The sequence below is a fragment of the Salvia splendens genome, chromosome 1 (genome assembly GCF_004379255.2).
Source record: "Salvia splendens isolate huo1 chromosome 1, SspV2, whole genome shotgun sequence".
Classification (NCBI taxonomy): domain Eukaryota; kingdom Viridiplantae; phylum Streptophyta; class Magnoliopsida; order Lamiales; family Lamiaceae; genus Salvia; species Salvia splendens.
The window spans coordinates 2,701,325-2,718,664 of record NC_056032.1 but is presented as its reverse complement, the minus strand read 5'-3'; the positions used below and the strand labels follow the sequence as shown (position 1 = coordinate 2,718,664).

The following is a 17,340-nucleotide window of genomic DNA, read 5'->3' as shown; positions in this document are numbered from 1 at the left end:
CAAGCAAAATTGTTTCTTCAATTTTTTATATTATTTTTTAAAAATTTGAATAAAGAACTTTTCTTTAATAATAAAAAATTGAATAAAGATCTTTTTATAAATATCTTTACAATATATTTTTGACAAATTTTCTAAATATAATTTGACCTTCAATATTATCATTTAATTTTGTGACATGCAAGAAAAGATCTTTATTCAATTTTTTATTATTAATGAAAAGTTCTTTATTCAATTAAAAAAATAATAATATAAAAAATTGAAGAAGCAATGTTACTTGAATGTCACAAAATTAAGTGATAATATTTAAGGTCAAATTATATTTAGAAAATTTATCAAAAATATATTGTAAAGATATTTATAAAAAATATGAGTATATGATAAATTTATTAAAAATATATACACTTTAAGGTATTATGGGTATTTTCGTCCAAAAAAACTTGGAAATAGTAAAAAGTACCTCAAATGATACTAACTCAAAGTTCACGGACCTAAAATGATATTTTCAAAGTTCACGGACCTAAAATGATACTTTGACAAAGTTCGTACACCTAAAATGATGTTCCCTCCATATATTAATAACTAGTTATCAATCGACTGAATTGAGTGATGTTTTAAGTGGATTGGAAATATAAGATTGGCTGACTGTCCATAAAAGTATGAGTGCGTATATTATTAGGGATAACTTCCACTTCTTATTATATTAAAATTAGAAATATGTTATTGAAAAATATGATCACACGGTGCAATGTATGTAATGACTACATCAACAAAATATAATTCCGATTTTATCACCTAATCAAACTGGTAATCGAACGGAAAATTATTGAGAAAAATAAATAAATTGTAAATATAGCACAACTTAATTGAGATTCTACTAGGCTAAAATTATGAGTCAATTAGAGACTTGCAAAAGTGTGGTATAAATTAAAAATAGACTATTTAAGACTTTTCATTGATAGGAGTAATGTAAAGAATATTTGTTTGATTCCGATAATAATCAATAAAATGTGGAAATTGAAAGGCATTTTGGACTGACTTAAAATTAAAACCCTCAATTATATGTTCTAAACGTAGGCGGCTATATATTGGTCGTAATCAAAACTAAATATCAAGAATGTCATAAAATAATTTTATATTTGAATAGTCATTTATTCGTCGTGACCTTATTTTTTCTCCAAGAGTAAGGTGTCTCAAAGATCGAATTTTCTACTTCCAATTGTTGGAATTTTCGTTTATTATTTGTTACATATTATTAATCAGACTTATTATTATTATTATTATTATTGTGTGTGTATTATATTCATGGGAAATGCAGGGACTATATATATTCAATGTTCCATATATAATTAAGTTTGTAATCTTATTTTAGTTGGAGGATGGCTATAATTATTATCAAAGGATTATTATGGATATAAGATTAAGTTGTGAAATTCAATCTTATGAACGAAATATATAAATTCAACTATGAGATACAATCTTGCAAATCAAATAGTCTATCTAAATAAATAAGTGAACTTACAAAGTCAATTTAGTTTTTACTTCTTTCACTATAAATTCATTTAGCAATAATTTTGCAAGTTGGTTAAGTCTTGGCTTCTTCTTGCATGTGAGCCAAAGTTGAAATTTCTACCAAGTAAGCTCCAATAGTTTTTAAAAAGAGTTTAAATGCAGTGTCGATCAATCAATTTCAGATCATCAAACTGAATTAATTTATACGCCAACCACTTCCAAAGTCTTGCCATAAATATATCACAACGTGATGGCTTCATTAAATGCATGATTTAGACAAAAAAAAATGCAGAATTTTATAATTTCAAATAAATTAACAAAATATCAAATCAAATTTTGATTTTTATAAATTTTGTGAAATTAAAATTTTCAATAACATTTTTGAATGTAGTAGAATCAATATATAAATCGAAACGAATAATACTAAATGTAATTTAAATGAGAGCGATGCTCACATAAATAGTAGTATACTATTTCTCTACGATAATATTTCATATATTTCTACTATATGCTACAAATAATTAATATAAAATTCCTCACTTAAGTTTCAACGGAAATACAAAAATATACTAATAAATATGAAACATTATCCTTAAAATCTGAGCAATTCAATGCAGAAATAATAACCACACAAAGATAGAGTCAAAAAATGCGACAGCTGCTCTATGTATCAGCGTTCCTATTAGTATTATTGCCTCCGACTTGAATATAAAATTTTTGAGAATTCTAAATACGTTTTATATACATTATTTGCAATTTTGCGTACATGGACAGACACATATTATATTTTTCAGTAAAGAGCACACATTTTTAACTGAATATAACAACTTTATTCATACATTGAAACTTAAAAAAACCATACTCCAGTTTATTCATTTAAAATCCATTGTTAAATCTCATACATCAAATTTAACTATTTTTTTAATCAAGATTTGCAATAATAATGCATATTATATTCATAACAAAATAATACGAAAATAGAAAATAGATATTTTTTTCCATGTGACGTATTTATTTTATAAATTTATTTTGATTCTAAATACGTTGAAATTGTTATTAAATGCTTATTTATTTTTTAAATTACATATATTAAAACTTAGTTTATTTATTTGATGTTAGAGATCTAATGAATATATTTAACTGTAATTTTTAAAATAAATGATGTTAATAATAATTTTGACATAATATATATTATAACATTAAATTTTTTTTATTTTCTTTATTGGGAATTTTATTTCTCATAGAAATTAAGAAATCGACTCGCGCGTATTACTAGTTATTTTTGTAGATCTTTATAAAAACTAAGAGGAATTTGAAGACGGAAATTGAAATAATTATATACTCCTATTCGATTAAGTTTTAATCATTGACTCAGTTTGACATGCCCACGGTTCGTAAACCGGCGGTTCCGGTTTCGAGAAATGTGGAACCGGAACCGAACCGTGAGGCCATTTCACGGTTCCGGTTCCGGTTCCGGTTTCGGTTTCGGTTCGAAAACCGACGGTTCCGGTTCCGAACCACCGGTTTCCGGCGGTTTTTCACGGTTCCGGCTAGATTTCACGGTTTTCCGATGGTTTTTCACGGTTTCGGTTTGGAACCGTCCAGAACCGGCGGTTCCGGCACGGTTTCGGTTCGTAAAATTTGGAACCGGAACCGGAACCGGCCCGCGGAGTCACGGTTACGGTTCCACGGTTAACCGCCGTAACCAAAAACCTTGGGAATCTCTAGACTTAGTGGTCAACTGTTAGAAGATATTTATACTAGTTACATAAATCATAATCTACCCGCTACTCTACTCAACTTGGATGTCTTAATTACGTAGTAATTTCATTTTTTTGGATCTAGCTTGTACGTCCACATAAAGATTCCATACGTGACATGAACATTAGTGTAAAAGCATAAATAGTAGTATCCTTTTATATCTGCCACACCATTATAAGATTAATAGTCTAAATTGATAAATTACCGATGAAAAACGATAGTTCCAAAAAAAATCATAAGCTGTTGGAATATGAAACTCAAAGCTAAAAAAAAATCAATCTACGACCATAACAGTCAACCTCATCTAATTTAGTTTAGTTATTTCTCTTTATTTGGCAAAATATAAAATATATAATTACTGCTACTTAATTTATTCTCTTTTCTATGTCATTTTATGTTATCTTTATTTAATCCCGTCAACACAATATCTTAATAACTGTACCGCTGCACTTAAATAAAATGTCTCAATTTAGTTGGAACAGATGGATTATCAAATAGAGTAAATAATTTTTATATTTATTATTTTACATTCATAATTACTTATATGTTTATTTTTCTAAAGTAAGTGGCGTTAGTAAAATATTTAGCGATGGAATATCGACAAAGATGTGAATCGAGGAAGCCGTGAAACGAAATTGGAAAAAAAGTAAGTGAAGAAATGAAATCCACCGAATTTGAAGGCAGATTTGGATTACGCAAATCAACTAACTCACACGTATCCACACCATGTGACACGCATTCATTTCTCATAATGCCCAATGTCAATGTAGCACGAACCAACCCCTTTCTCATTCATTATTATATCCATATTTGTTCATTCATATATACACCACAACTTATGATATAATGAATCAATTAATTAATTAATTTTGTTGTGGTTCACATTATGATCACTTTCTTATCTGTTCTTTTATAATTCAAAAAATTAGATTGATGAAATTATTTTAAGTATTAAATAATAGTACTAGTACTAGCTAAAAACAATTTAAGAGAGCGATGGAGATATTGTCGTTGGGCCATTGTATGCTATGTGGTGAACGAAAATAGACTAATAAATCGAGGGGTAATAAAGTAATACCAAATTCTTATAAGCATATATTATAATTTTAAAAATGAATAAACCTTAACGAGATATAAATTACACACATTTCCAATGTCACAGAAGCAAAAACAATTCACACGATCACCTTCACCTTCACCTTCACCTTCACCTTCACCTGTCTCTATAAAAGGCGACAGCAGCTCTCACATTGTTCTCACTCCTCAAGAGAGAAAAAAAGTGAAACAAATAATAGTAATTGTGCAAATTATTTATAGAAAATAAAAAAAAAAGATGGATTCTGAGCCAAAAGGGAGCGGTTATGGGGGAATTGAGAGTGGTACGAGGGTGGGGATCGCTAACAGGAGAAGCATGAGCGGCTGCGACGTCGTTTTGAGGTTCCTTTCCCTCTCGCTGTCCCTCGCCGCCGCCGTGGTTCTCGGCGTCAACAAGGAGACAAAGATGGTGTCGGTGACTTTGCTCCCCACGCTGCCGCCGATCAACATTCCGGCCGCCGCCAAATGGAACTACTTGTCTGCCTTTACGTGAGAAATTATGATTCTTTTTCCTTTTTCATCGTTCCATAAAAATAGATACGAATTTTACTACTTAATTAGTAATTATGTAAGAGTAGAGAAAAGTTACTAAAAATAAATTGTGTTAAATGAGTAGTTGTTAGTTCATACTTCTTTTTTCATTTATTATTGACTGTGATCAGGGGGGAGTATTGATTGTGTTGGTTGTGCTTCAAAGTATCCCACTCTAGTTAGACATCGTCAATTAATTATGGATCTCATTTTTCAATTATATTTTAATATTTTAAAAAAGTTTAAAATAATATAGAATTATGTAGAGGGTAAGACTTAAATATTATAGTCAATAAATGTTTTTAAATTATGTAAGCTAAAAAGAAGGTAGCATTATTAATCTAGACTTTAGACATTTCTTATTTATACTGACATATCTTTGTTAAATTGTTTGATTTTTAGGTATTTAGTGGTGGCAAACTCAATAGCATGTGGCTATGCAGCCATTTCATTGGCTCTAACCCTAGCAAATAGAGATGGTACTAAAAAGTGGATCACAACATTGATCGCCATACTTGACCTAATAATGGTGGCCCTCCTATTCTCCGCCATCGGGGCCGCTGGCGCCATCGGCCTCATGGGCTACCGTGGAAACTCGCACGTGCAATGGGAGGAGGTGTGCAATGAGTTCGACAAATTCTGCTCCCAGACCGCGGCCTCCTTGGGCCTTTCAGCCGCGGCCGCGGTGACATTCTTCTTATTGGTGGTGCTTGCCACCTACAACCTCCACAAGAGACACTAGATAATTGGAGAGTTGAATGCTTATCCATACTTAAATTTAAGTTTTTGTAAAATAAGGGTTTTTTTTTTAATGAGGGTGTATTGATGTTTTACTTTGTTCTAAGCATTATTTTGAGGATTTTAATTAAATGACCATGATTGTTGAGTCTAGTTAACTTTCCTTGAATGATTTATTTTTGTTTATAAGCCCAACCCAGAAAATTATGGATTCTCTTTAGTTGGGAAGCTTTGTCATTGGGCCCAATGTTTGCTTCTCCAACTCAAATCCCTCAAGACAATACTTTCCCAAACTAAAATAATTTCTATCGAAATTTCAAAATATAAAAAAGCGAATGATCTAGCCACCAAAATACTTTCCCATATTAATTCTTATATGCAATATTAATGTTGAAATTGGAAACAAAAAGTAATACTAGTACTTTATTTTTCAAAAATAAGTCGAATGATCTAGCCACCAAAATACTTTCCCATATTAATTCTTATATGCAACATTAATGTTGAAATTGGAAACAAAAAGTAATACTAGTACTTTATTTTTCAAAAATAAGTTATTTGTATTTAATTACAATGTAAATGATACGTTTGTTTTTATTCATATTTACAAAGTAAATGATACTATATCAGTCTCTTAAAAAAACGATTTAATATTTACAAAAATTATTTTTAACTTTTTAAATATCATTTTTTAAATTTTATTAATTATTTAATACTACATATCACATTCATCTAAAAATTGTTTCCCATGTTTTCGGCTGAGAAGCGGCGGTTTTGTGGCAGCGAGGGTTATGGAGTCTCATTTTTCCATTTTGGTTCCACATTTCACTAACTCATTCTACTCACATATCATTTAAAATTAATATATATATATATATATATATATATATATATATAGAGAGAGAGAGAGAGGGGTTAGTGATCAAGATATAACTACTTTTAAGTATATAACTAGAGAACAAATCACAGCCACACAAATAAATGGAACAAATATTATTTATTTTAATAATGTAAAATAGGCTAAGGGTATTTTTGGAAATTACATTATGAAATTCAAAACCAATAGCTCGAAGCCACAACGCCACCTTTCTCGGCCATCTCCTCCAGCGACTCGCTGTTCTTCACCGATGAAGGCGGCGACGATGTAGGCTCCGCCGCCGAACTCATCATCCGCCTCCACCCTACCAACACCGCGTTCAAACCTTCAACCTGTGCAGCGGGCGCAGGCCTCCCCGGCGCAGTCGCCACGCAACAGCGGCAGCTAGCGAAAAAGTTATTTGCCTATAAATACATGAACTTTCAACTTTTTCTAGTTTTTCTCCTAAACTTTAATTTTTAAATATAAATGCATGAACTTTAGTTTTTCTGATTTTTCCCCAAAATAAAAAATCAAAATTGATGTGGCAATGTGGCAATCAAAACTACGTTGTTTTAATTTAATAAGTTTTACAAAATAAAAATAAATTTCATATCATCATCTTCCTCACTTATTTCTATTCCTTTCTTTTTCCCTTTGACTGTTCATTCTTTCTTCCTTTCTCACCCAGCAGTCATAAACTCATCCGTCCTATCCAGCTGGCAGAACCTCTGGTATAGTGAAACGATCTCCTGCTGGGGAACTACACATACACATAATTATCAATACTTGGCAACTAAAATAACACAAGAACAATGCACCTTCACAATTCTGGTCAATTCTTTTTCTTTTTCTTTTTCTTGATCGTAACCACGGTCAACCTTTCCTGACTTAATATAAAAACCAACGGAAAATCGAACAAGCTAAATAGGGAATTGAGAAAGGCAGCAACTTTAGGGAACCAAAGTGAAGTAAAATTTTGAGGAATTTTGAAAGAGAAAGGTGAAAAAATGGAATTGAGCAGACGAAGGAGAATTGCAGGTGTTGCTGTAGTGCTCTTGGACCTCTTCAATGTCGTACTGGGTGAGCATGGATGAGCTGTTGCCCGTGATAAATAAGTGAGGAAGATGATGAACATGGCATGTGTGTGAGGTGAATAGCTGGATTACAAAATATCACTATTATTATAATTAATTAATTAATTAATATGCAAAAGGATTATAATTAATCTCTCTTACTTTATTCTCTATTTTACTTTATTCTCTCTCATAATTTTATCCTACTACACATATTTTTTTATTCTCCGTTTCAAAAGAAACACCGTGGGACATTGAGAGTAAATTCGATTTGAAGAAAAAATATATTGGTAACATCCAAACAAGGCAGCCGGCTTATAGATATATTGTACATTCTTGACTTGGAACCATCAAAACATTGATTATATAATCAAACTCCCCCTCCCCTCATAGTATTAACTCATACACTACAAATTAAAACTAGTAGTAGTAACATATTTTGTGTGTGTGTTCATCATCAAATGGAGTCAAATCAAGCAAGTCTCTCCATCCTAATGTTCCCATGGCTAGCTCATGGCCATGTCTTCCCCTACCTTGAGCTAGCCAAGAATCTCACCAAACACAACTTCACCATCTTCTTCTGCTCCACTCCCATCATCCTCCAATCCCTCCCACTCCCCCACCACCTCCCCATCACCCTCATCCCCCTCCACCTCCCCTCCCCGCCGGAGCTCCCTCCGGACCTCCACACCACGAAGCACGCGCCGCCCCACCTCATGCCCCTCCTCCGCGACACGTTCCACGCCTCCAAGGCCGCCTTCTCCGCCATCCTCGCCTCCCTCCGCCCCGACATCCTCCTCTACGACGCCTTCCAGCCCTGGGCAGCCGAAGCCGCCACCAAGTTTGAAATCCCCGCCGTCCACTTCGCCACCACCGGCGCCGCCGCCTACTCCTTCTACTACCACCTCTTCCTTAAAAAAACCACCCCCTTCCCCCACGACGCGCTCTACCTCCGCCCCCACGAGCGGGAAGCCCTTCAGCAGGCCGCTGACTCCAACCTGCGAGACAGCGACCTCAGCGAGGGGCTTCCCCACTTCACTCGGTCCCGCGACATCGTCCTGATGAAAACGTCGCGGGGTGTGGAGGGTAAGTATTTGGACTACTTGTCCCTCTTGTGTAACAAGAAAATAGTCCCGGTGGGCCCACTTGTTTCAACAACAGAAAAAACAGATTCAGACATCATGGATTGGCTAAGCAAGAAAGAGAGATCGTCAACGATTTACATCTCATTTGGAAGCGAGAACTATTTAAACAAGAAACAAGTTCAAGAAATGGCTAAAGGTCTAGAAGCTTCGAGAGCCAACTTCATATGGGTGGTGAGATTTCCATTAGGGGAGAGAGAGGAGGAAGAAGAAGCGCTTCCGCTAGGGTTTGAAGAGAGAGTTGGAGAGAGAGGGAAGATTGTGGAGGGGTGGGCCCCGCAGGCGGAGATTCTGTCACATGAGAATGTTTGTGGTTTTGTGAGTCACTGTGGGATGAGTTCGATGATCGAGAGTGTGTATTTTGGGGTGCCGGTGATCGGAGTTCCGTTCAAGGTGGATCAGCCGTTGAATTCGAGGGTGCTGGTGGAGGCCGGGGTCGGGGTGGAGGTGGTGAGGGATGACAGCGGGGATTTCCGAGGAGATGACGTGGCGGAGGCGATCGGGAGGGTGGTGGAAGGTGGGGAGGAGATGAGGGCGCGGGCGGCCGGGATGAGGGAGGCGATGAGGGGGGAGGAAGAGTGCGCGGTGGCCGAGGCCGCCGCGCATCTCAGGCGGATTTGTAGGGAGGGTTTTGTTAAACATGATAGGTGTACAATAGAGAAGAATGGCTTTGGTTCGACGTTGTTTCATTAGTTGGTGAAGTTACTGTAATGTAATTTTAAAAATTACTATTACTTGAAGAATAATAAATTTTGAATTTGTTTACAATTATCACGCGATAATAAATTATAGGTTTATCTCGAACTACAAATAGTTATTCCGAGCCCCTATGTTTTATATATTGATGCTTGTTTTCTTCTCTGTTCTCTTTGTCAGATGGCAGTGATGGCCATTTATCGAATTACTAAATTTTATGGCCGGCTACGTTCAACAAAATAGAATTAAAAAATACCATGATTTTTATAATTTGGTATTAAACAATGTTGCTGCGTATATTTGTCTTCACCTAATTGTGGACCATTAAGTATTAAAGAATTTATGTAAAACTAATTCATTATGTAGTTGTAGATCTATACTCCCTTGGTTCCTTAAATTTTATCGCATTTCGACCGAGCACATGTTATAAGAAATGTACTAGAAAATTGGTTGAAAAAATTCGTGGACTATGAGTTTTATTTTTAAATATTAGTTTTATAATATATGAGAGTGAAAATGAGTAAGTGGAATGTGGGGTGATCCCCTACCAAAAATTGTACTGAAAAATTTTGTAGGATAGACGGTAATGGAAATATTTGACAAATTTTTAGGAGTAGTATCTTTCACGCAGGATCAATATATCCTTTGGAATTATAGTAGTACAACATGCCATATTTCTCCACTAATCTTGAACAGAACAGAATACACCTTTTGTTGATGAATCATAAAAACACACAAATCCTAAACCAGAAACAGTTTGCCACACTTATTTCTTGTTCTTGGCACAAATCTTGAATAGCTGCTGAGCTACTTCATTCACCTCTTCGTCTTCCTTCTCTCTCAACGTCTCACTCAATCTCCGAGCTCTGCTCCTCAGACCTTCATACAACGCGTTCTTCTCCACCATCACCTTATTGATTGCTTTAGCAACCTCCTCCCCCACATACACTCCATTTTCGTGATCCTTTTCAACCACCACGCCAACACCCAGCTCCACCATTAGCTGAGCGTTCATAGGCTGGTCAGCATTCATCGGCATAGCTATAACCGGAACACCAAAATACATGCTCTCCGTGATTGAACTCCTTCCACAATGACTCACAAAGCCACCTATACTCAAATGGCCTAATATCTTCGTCTGTGGCGCCCATTTTGTCACAACCAACCCCCTCTCCTTCACCGTTTCAAGAAACCCCGCAGGCAGTTCTTCTTCGATCAGTCTGATTCCCGTGCCCGCCTCCTCCTCAGCAGGAAATCTGATCACCCACAAGAAGCTAGCATCACAAAGATCCAGCCCTTTTGCTATTTCTCCAATCTGCTTCTTGGATAAAAAGCACTCACTGCCAAAGGAGATGTATATTGTAGAATCAAGAGTCTTCCCATTTAGCCATTTCATGATCTCGATATCCTCGTGCCTGTCAACATCCGCAGCGATCAAGGGGCCGGTGCAAACTATCTGCTTTTTGCTCAAAGCAGAGAGATAGTCTGCATACTTCTGTTCAACATGCCTGGAGCTCTTTGACAGGACTATGTCTGTTGATCTTGTCAATGCTCCGTAAGCAAAATCATCATCTGCGTCCTTCATATATTGCGCGAGAAGGGAAAGCCTCCTTGGCAACTCATCATCAGGAAGACTTATAGCTGGAAATGGGAAGGTAGCACCACTCCCCACTGTATACAAATGGTGTAGGTAAGACGCGGGCGTTGCGCCAGAGGTTGAGAAGTAGACACTAGGTATACCTTTGGATGAAGCAACCTTGGGCGCAAATGGTTGTAATACGTCGAATATGACAAGATCTGGCTTTAGTGAATCTACGATGTCTGAGAAGCTTGAGCTTGATTCTTGGAAGGTTTTGATAAGGGTTGTCATAAGATGGGAGGGGAGATTCTTGGTGGTGTGGAGGTGGGGAGGGAGCTGAGGTGGAGATGGCATGTGCAGCTCTACTAGTTTCACTGATAGCAGCATCTTCGGACGACTGGATTTGATTGAATCTAGGTTGATGGTGGTGGAGCATAGGTACATGGTGAAGTAGTGTGTCGTTGAGAGGCGTTTGGCGAGTTCGAGGAATGGGAATACATGTCCATGAGCTAACCATGGAAACATGAGGACTTTGAAGCTTTCTTGCTTCTCTCTCTCCATGGCTATGAGTGAATGAAAGCTCTTATCCCAGCAGCTATACTTATAGTAATGCTTCACAAGTTTTTTTTTTGGCTACTTGCAAGAATACAAATTTATGAGGGAATGTATTTTAATCAACGCATGTGATTCAGGTGCAATAAGAATCAAATTTGGAACACAAGACTACAATAGAGATATTTAACTTATGCAGAATAATGAAGGAAAGCTCTCAGGCCTGCAGACTGCAGTTGTTAGTTAATAGTTAGATGAAAGCTTCACAAAATAAAATTCAAAAATATTGCTGACTTAGTAAGATTATGATAAACTCTCTCAAGAAATGTAGCTTAATCAATGCAGGAGATTCAGGTGATTAAAATACTGTCTACTTTAGTAGTACTTATGTGCTCATATCAGAAAAAAGGACAAATCTTTTGAAAGTTACATGCTCTATAATGAAGTCGTCGTTCTAACTTCCACAGCAACGCAGTAAAATACGAGAAGAACATCATTGTCGAGTATATGAACTACACAAGTTAATGAATCTTTGTACATATCAATCCAGACTCGCTGAGCTCGGAATTTTGCCCCCGTATTAATGGGAAGAGCAATACAATAGTGTATATCATGCGTATAAAAAAGACGAGAAACAATGGATATCAATCATACTGCACCAGCTTTACCGGTGCATCAGAGCAAAATAATGGGAGTTTTGAAACTGTTTTCACTGAGGAAGAACAGGAGGAGCAATTGTCCTTGTATTATACGATTCACAGTGGCTGCATTTCCGGCCAATTATGTGGAAGTAGACTTCAGTAGTGTCGTTGCAGTCGTTGCAAAGAATCCACACCTTCTTGTATCTGTATTCCTCAGGCACTATGGTTGCTTCAATCTGCACCAAGGAAACGTTCTCTCAAGTTAAAATACATTCAATCTGATAACAGTCTGTGAGGGAGACTTACTTCCTCGTCAATTCTCTTCCACGCGATAGACATGTCCATGATCGACTTGGAACAAATTGGGCAGCAGAACCTGTGACAAAAAAGTGGGAGAAGCTGTTTTTGGCTGTAAAACAAGCAAAGACGCGGTGCTGACTCTAAGACGAGACAAGTTCATTACCTGTCACGCTTTATTAGCTCATGGTAACATTCAGAATGCATGGTGTGTCCACATTTCATGACCGTTACATCTTTGAGGGAGTCGAACAGATACTGTGAATTGCAAGAATCACTGACATTCGCAGCATAACACAGAAGTTTGGAGAGAGAGAGAGAGAAAGAAAGAGAAAGCTAAGAAGAAACCTCAAAGCATATGGGGCAGTGATGCCTCATGGAATCCTCCACACAGAGGTGGTTGTTGCGTAAACTGGTTGAATAACATGAGCCTGCGTGGTTAGCAAGAACAGGATGAAGAGAGGATTCGTCTAATTAGTCGAAGATAAACTGTAAACCATTCCAAAATGAGGAAAAAAAACATTCTTCAATCAATCATGTTGTAACAACAAATCTATCATGCTTGCCCTTCTCATTTTTCGACCCCGACTCCCCCAATCTCCATCACACCCTCAATCATGCACATAGGTACAGATACTAATAGTTGTTAATAGATCAAATGTGCAATCAAAAGATCTTAACTACCGGTTCGAGTATTTAAGTGTAAGTAAAGCTAGTATGACCAAAAAAGGAAACGCGACGAGTCACATACCACACTTCTTGCAGTGAAAGTAGTTCTCTCGACCTCCAATCCTGCAAGCCACGAGCATATATCAGCACTAACGAGCTACACAATTTAATACAAACAAGTTTGAATACTCATGTTATTTACCTACAGATCCCACAATCATCACAATGGAAGTGTCTTTTCTCAATCTGAATCAGGCAAGAATGCCTATTACACATAGAAGAGACAGAGATAGAGAAACTAAGAGAGGTTGTGACATTACATCATCATCGTAGAATTTGCAGATATCGCAAAAATACTCTCCCATATTGACACCACAGTTCACACAAACATGTGCAACCTGGATGAGACAGTGACAGATTAATATACAGATTGTAGGAAAGAATCGACTACGACACATACTAAGGTTGAGGGGAAGTACAGGCTGCTCAGTGTCACAGACAGAGCAAATAACCTGCAATCAAACCAAGAATGCCATCAATTTCGATCAGGAAACGAGAAAAGCAAAAAGGACATGTACAAAGCAAGTCAGAGTAGAAGCAAGGAGAGTACTTTTCTTCAAAGGACATACTTGTTTCACATCACTCCGGACTAGATCATGACGATCATAAATATTGCGCTGGATACTCTGCTGTTTCAAAAAAGAATCAAGCAACAATTATGATACCGGGCTTTTGGTAGTTAACAGATGTTGGTTTACAGTAGATATATCATTGAATAATCGATACCGTGGCTTCATTGTGACAATGGCGGCAATCATAGACTTCGTTGCAGCATGGAGCTCGAATCTTGCATCTTCTTCTATAATGCTTGCATCTATACAAATCCAGTGACAACTGATTTGGATTTGTCCATAATATTGAAACCCTCAATAGCAAACAACTCACTAATTTATCCTATAACTGAATCCATATTAGCTACATGTGATGTGTGAATTCTGCACTTATTTCCCAAATCAGAAAGAACCCATTAAAAGATTGATTCTAAACTATCATAGTTTCTATTACTGGACAAGATCAATCAAGAAAACAGTAGAGAAATTGCCACCAAACACAAGGAACATAAAAAAAGATTCTTTTTTTTTTGAAGACATACATAAACACATATGGGTATATAGTAAATATGACATCAAAATAAAAAAAGAACATTTTTTCTGCATACATATGGAGACAGATTGATTATAACCATATATTATGCATAAAAATAGAATCTTTTTTATGTTCCTTGTGTAACACAATCAATACTTCAGCTCTGAAACATAAATGTAAAGATCTATATATTAGTGTCACTCTTGAGAGAGAGAGAGAGAGAGAGAGAGAGAGAGAGAGTACCCATAACCCATCTTCCCAAAAGTGAGGCGATCACTGGGGCTGCCTTCCATTAGCATATTTCCAACAGCTGCAGAGACTCCAATGAAAGAGCAGAGCCGCCACAGAAAGTGGGATGCAAGATGAAGATGGGGCGACCTAATAATAATATCAAATTACGAGGGCCATGGAGTCAAATGGAGAGGAGAGACTGATTTTAAAGTTTAAACACTTGAGAATTAATGGCAAAACAAACACCTCTCTTTATCTTATTATTATAATCATAAGTCATAAATTGCTAAATCTGGAAAGAGCTTCGACCATTATACATATGAATTATTTTGAGGCAGAGGACAAGAGTGGGGTGGCTGTGTGGGACCCACCACCGCTCTTTCTAACCAATCAGAGAAGCTCAGACATTGAAAGCAATCACTCGAGAAAATTGAAGTAAACTGTTTCTTGACGACAGTTAAAATCCCTGTGAAGCTGTTGCTTCCATTCGTATTTGTCAGAATAAGGTGGTTGGAAACTGATTCTTGGATATTGAATTTCAACTGAGATTTACAGTTCTCATATTTAAAAGTTGGGGTAATAGATATTTTAAGTAATTAAATTTGGTTAAATTATTGTCCATCTTTGATATCCCAATATTAATTTACGAAGCTTCGAAATCTTATCCATGTAGTACAAAATATCGTCTTGGTCAGAACAATTTTGTTTTATTAAAATAAAAAAAAATGAAAATGATTAATTCATTCTTTTAATGAAATGATTAGCTTTAAGCATCACCAAAAGACGATTGCATATATACAAATAAAATGATCGCGAAAAATGATATAAATAGCAAGAAATTTCATAATTTCATGATATAAATAGCAAAAATTGAAATTTCATGATATAAATAGCTATTGACGCTTGTAACTTTAATTAATACTACTAGTCTACTACCCTTAAAAATTAATTTAACAGTATATATTAAGTAAGAAGACAATGATTCTGGGAAAAATCTATCCATACAAATCCTAAATAATTCAGCATTGAACTTAAATATATTATTGGAGGAAAGCCATAAACTTGGTTATCATCAACTGTCGCCCAGCCTGCAAAATATTTAAATTTATTTTCATATTTATCTGATCATCACTTTTGAAACTTTGCTTGTTTAAATTTTTTATAGCCATGGTTGGAGACTACACAACCTTAAAAGGCTGCATCATTTATAGACAAAAAGAAATGTCAAGATAATATACTAGTACTTCTGTATTGTTTAATAATACTTGATTAAAACTCAAATTACAAATGTTCTTTCACTCTAAATATAAATCTAACTAGTAGATACTTCACCAAACAAAAAGGATTAGTTTAATTATTTGGCTTTACTATAGAAGACCACACAATGTATATATAGAAGACTAGTTTAAATTATCATGGGCATATTTTTTTCAACTGCATTTGTATGTGTATATATATTAGTACGAGTATTAAATAGTACTTGTCCATTCAATTACCCATGAAAATATTTTTATCTTCAAAATACCAACGACAAATCCGTTGCCTACAAGAAACTCAGAAGAGAGAAATCAAGGGGGAAAAAGTTTCACCATTTTCCTCTATTTCTCTTTCTTCCCATATTTCAAGACTCCATTATTCACTCCCATCCTCACAAAACACACACTCACAAAATGGGGTGTGGAGAATCAAAGCACGCTGTTGCTACACAAAACACCATCACCAAGAGCAACAGCAGGTGCATCGAAAAGCAAGATCCAAAAGCTGCTGAAATTCCCAAAAATGGTGTAACTGTGGCTGAAGATAATGCAGTTAAGGATTCAGTCATTTTGAAGAAGAATGAAATCCTAGCTCCCAACAAGATGGAATGCGAGTTTGTTGAGTCCGAGGAAGAAGAAGTCAAGAAAGAGAAGAAAGAGGAGGCTGCTGCTGTTGCAAAGATTGTGCATGAGAAAAAGGAAGAAATCATTAAGTATGAGGAATTAGAGGAGGAGAATAAAGAGGAGGTGATCAAGGCTGATGTTGAGGAGCGAGAAAGCGCTGCAGTCATCGAGGCTGTGAGGGAGAGAGAAGAAGTGAAAGAGATCAAGAATGAGGAGTTGAAGGCAGACAAGAAAGATGAGGTTAAGGCTGATCAAGACGAGGTCGTTTCTCAGCAAGTAGGAGACACTTATTCTTCTTTTAGTGCTGTGGAGAAGATCTCTGGAGACGAAAACGGCGTGGTTAAGGAAGAAAGCAAGGTTGCAGTTGCGGAGGAAGAAGGGAACAAAGGAAAAGGTTTGCATACATATGGAAATTATCAGATGATTTACTTGTTGTTTGATTACATAAGGTGGTTTTATTTATGTTTGATCATTAATAATTCAAATTTATGTTGTTTTTTGGTTTGTAGAAGAGTTGGATCAAGAAATAAAACCTTCTGTAGAAGAGAAGAATCATGCTGATGAAAAATGTATGAATCAAATTCTAATTTTGTTGTCTTGAATTCGAACATTATGATCTCTTACTGCAAAAGTATGGTGTTCGTTGTCGATGATTTTGCAGGAGGATATGCACCAGTAGCAGCTGATGTGAAGGGAAACTGAAGAAGAAAAATCATATGCTTATACAGTCTTCAGTCCTTGTGTATCATCATCTTCTAGACTTGTACTCATGTATTTGATTATTCATAATGGTGAATTTGTCACACCCCTCAAAGTTTCAGACCATGTATCTCTTGGTGAGGAGACAAAAAACAAAGTTGCTTTGATGCATTATGAAAAATTTGTGTTTTCTTGATGTTTTTATGTGGAGAGGAATATATAGATATGTCATGAAATCCAGTGTA

At 35.9% G+C, this 17,340-nt stretch overlaps 5 protein-coding genes across 6 annotated transcripts; 3 read left to right on the top strand and 2 right to left on the bottom strand.

The window, feature by feature from the left end:
• The first annotated feature begins 4,451 nt into the window (after nt 1-4,451).
• Nucleotides 4,452-5,787, top strand: LOC121793851 (CASP-like protein 1E2). The gene is made up of 2 exons (XM_042191884.1): nt 4,452-4,854; nt 5,299-5,787. Exons 1-2 carry the CDS (start codon nt 4,604-4,606, stop codon nt 5,636-5,638), a joined length of 591 nt encoding a protein of 196 aa, XP_042047818.1. The 5' UTR covers nt 4,452-4,603; the 3' UTR covers nt 5,639-5,787.
• Nucleotides 5,788-8,024: 2,237 nt separating this feature from the next.
• LOC121757586 (beta-D-glucosyl crocetin beta-1,6-glucosyltransferase-like) lies at nt 8,025-9,398 on the top strand. The gene has a single exon (XM_042153112.1). The coding sequence runs from the start codon at nt 8,025-8,027 to the stop codon at nt 9,396-9,398; it is 1,374 nt and encodes a 457-aa protein (XP_042009046.1).
• Nucleotides 9,399-10,167: 769 nt separating this feature from the next.
• LOC121805541 (UDP-glucosyltransferase 29-like) lies at nt 10,168-11,541 on the bottom strand. The gene has a single exon (XM_042205444.1). The coding sequence runs from the start codon at nt 11,539-11,541 to the stop codon at nt 10,168-10,170; it is 1,374 nt and encodes a 457-aa protein (XP_042061378.1).
• Nucleotides 11,542-12,012: 471 nt separating this feature from the next.
• Nucleotides 12,013-14,771, bottom strand: LOC121793832 (E3 ubiquitin-protein ligase MIEL1-like). Of its 2 annotated transcripts, none has more exons than XM_042191877.1 (11): nt 14,529-14,771; nt 13,926-14,013; nt 13,769-13,825; nt 13,619-13,651; nt 13,460-13,537; nt 13,342-13,385; nt 13,222-13,262; nt 12,819-12,901; nt 12,637-12,728; nt 12,480-12,549; nt 12,013-12,409 (listed from the first exon to the last, which is right to left on the bottom strand). In XM_042191877.1, exons 1-11 carry the CDS (start codon nt 14,582-14,584, stop codon nt 12,242-12,244), a joined length of 810 nt encoding a protein of 269 aa, XP_042047811.1. In that variant the 5' UTR covers nt 14,585-14,771; the 3' UTR covers nt 12,013-12,241. The 2 variants fall into 2 exon arrangements, with proteins under 2 accessions (XP_042047811.1, XP_042047804.1); XM_042191870.1 differs by having other exon boundaries at nt 13,769-13,828; nt 14,529-14,770.
• Nucleotides 14,772-16,053: 1,282 nt separating this feature from the next.
• LOC121808084 (gelsolin-related protein of 125 kDa-like) lies at nt 16,054-17,291 on the top strand. The gene is made up of 3 exons (XM_042208429.1): nt 16,054-16,790; nt 16,906-16,965; nt 17,058-17,291. Coding segments are annotated over exons 1-3 (666 nt in total). The 5' UTR covers nt 16,054-16,186; the 3' UTR covers nt 17,060-17,291.
• The last annotated feature ends 49 nt before the right edge of the window (nt 17,292-17,340 follow it).

Coding starts and splice junctions, on each gene's coding strand:
- LOC121793851 (XM_042191884.1), top strand. CDS start 4,604: ATGGATTCTGAGCCAAAAGGGAGCGGTTATGGGGGAATTGAGAGTGGT. Junction 4,855..5,298: donor AACTACTTGTCTGCCTTTAC/GTGAGAAATTAT, acceptor TTTGATTTTTAG/GTATTTAGTGGTGGCAAACT.
- LOC121808084 (XM_042208429.1), top strand. CDS start 16,187: ATGGGGTGTGGAGAATCAAAGCACGCTGTTGCTACACAAAACACCATC. Junction 16,791..16,905: donor AGAAGGGAACAAAGGAAAAG/GTTTGCATACAT, acceptor TTTGGTTTGTAG/AAGAGTTGGATCAAGAAATA.
- LOC121757586 (XM_042153112.1), top strand. CDS start 8,025: ATGGAGTCAAATCAAGCAAGTCTCTCCATCCTAATGTTCCCATGGCTA.
- LOC121793832 (XM_042191870.1), bottom strand. CDS start 14,584: ATGCTAATGGAAGGCAGCCCCAGTGATCGCCTCACTTTTGGGAAGATG. Junction 14,014..14,528: donor TTTGGGAAGATGGGTTATGG/GTACTCTCTCTC, acceptor GGATTTGTATAG/ATGCAAGCATTATAGAAGAA. Junction 12,550..12,636: donor GAGCTAATAAAGCGTGACAG/GTAATGAACTTG, acceptor TTTTTGTCACAG/GTTCTGCTGCCCAATTTGTT.
- LOC121805541 (XM_042205444.1), bottom strand. CDS start 11,541: ATGGAGAGAGAGAAGCAAGAAAGCTTCAAAGTCCTCATGTTTCCATGG.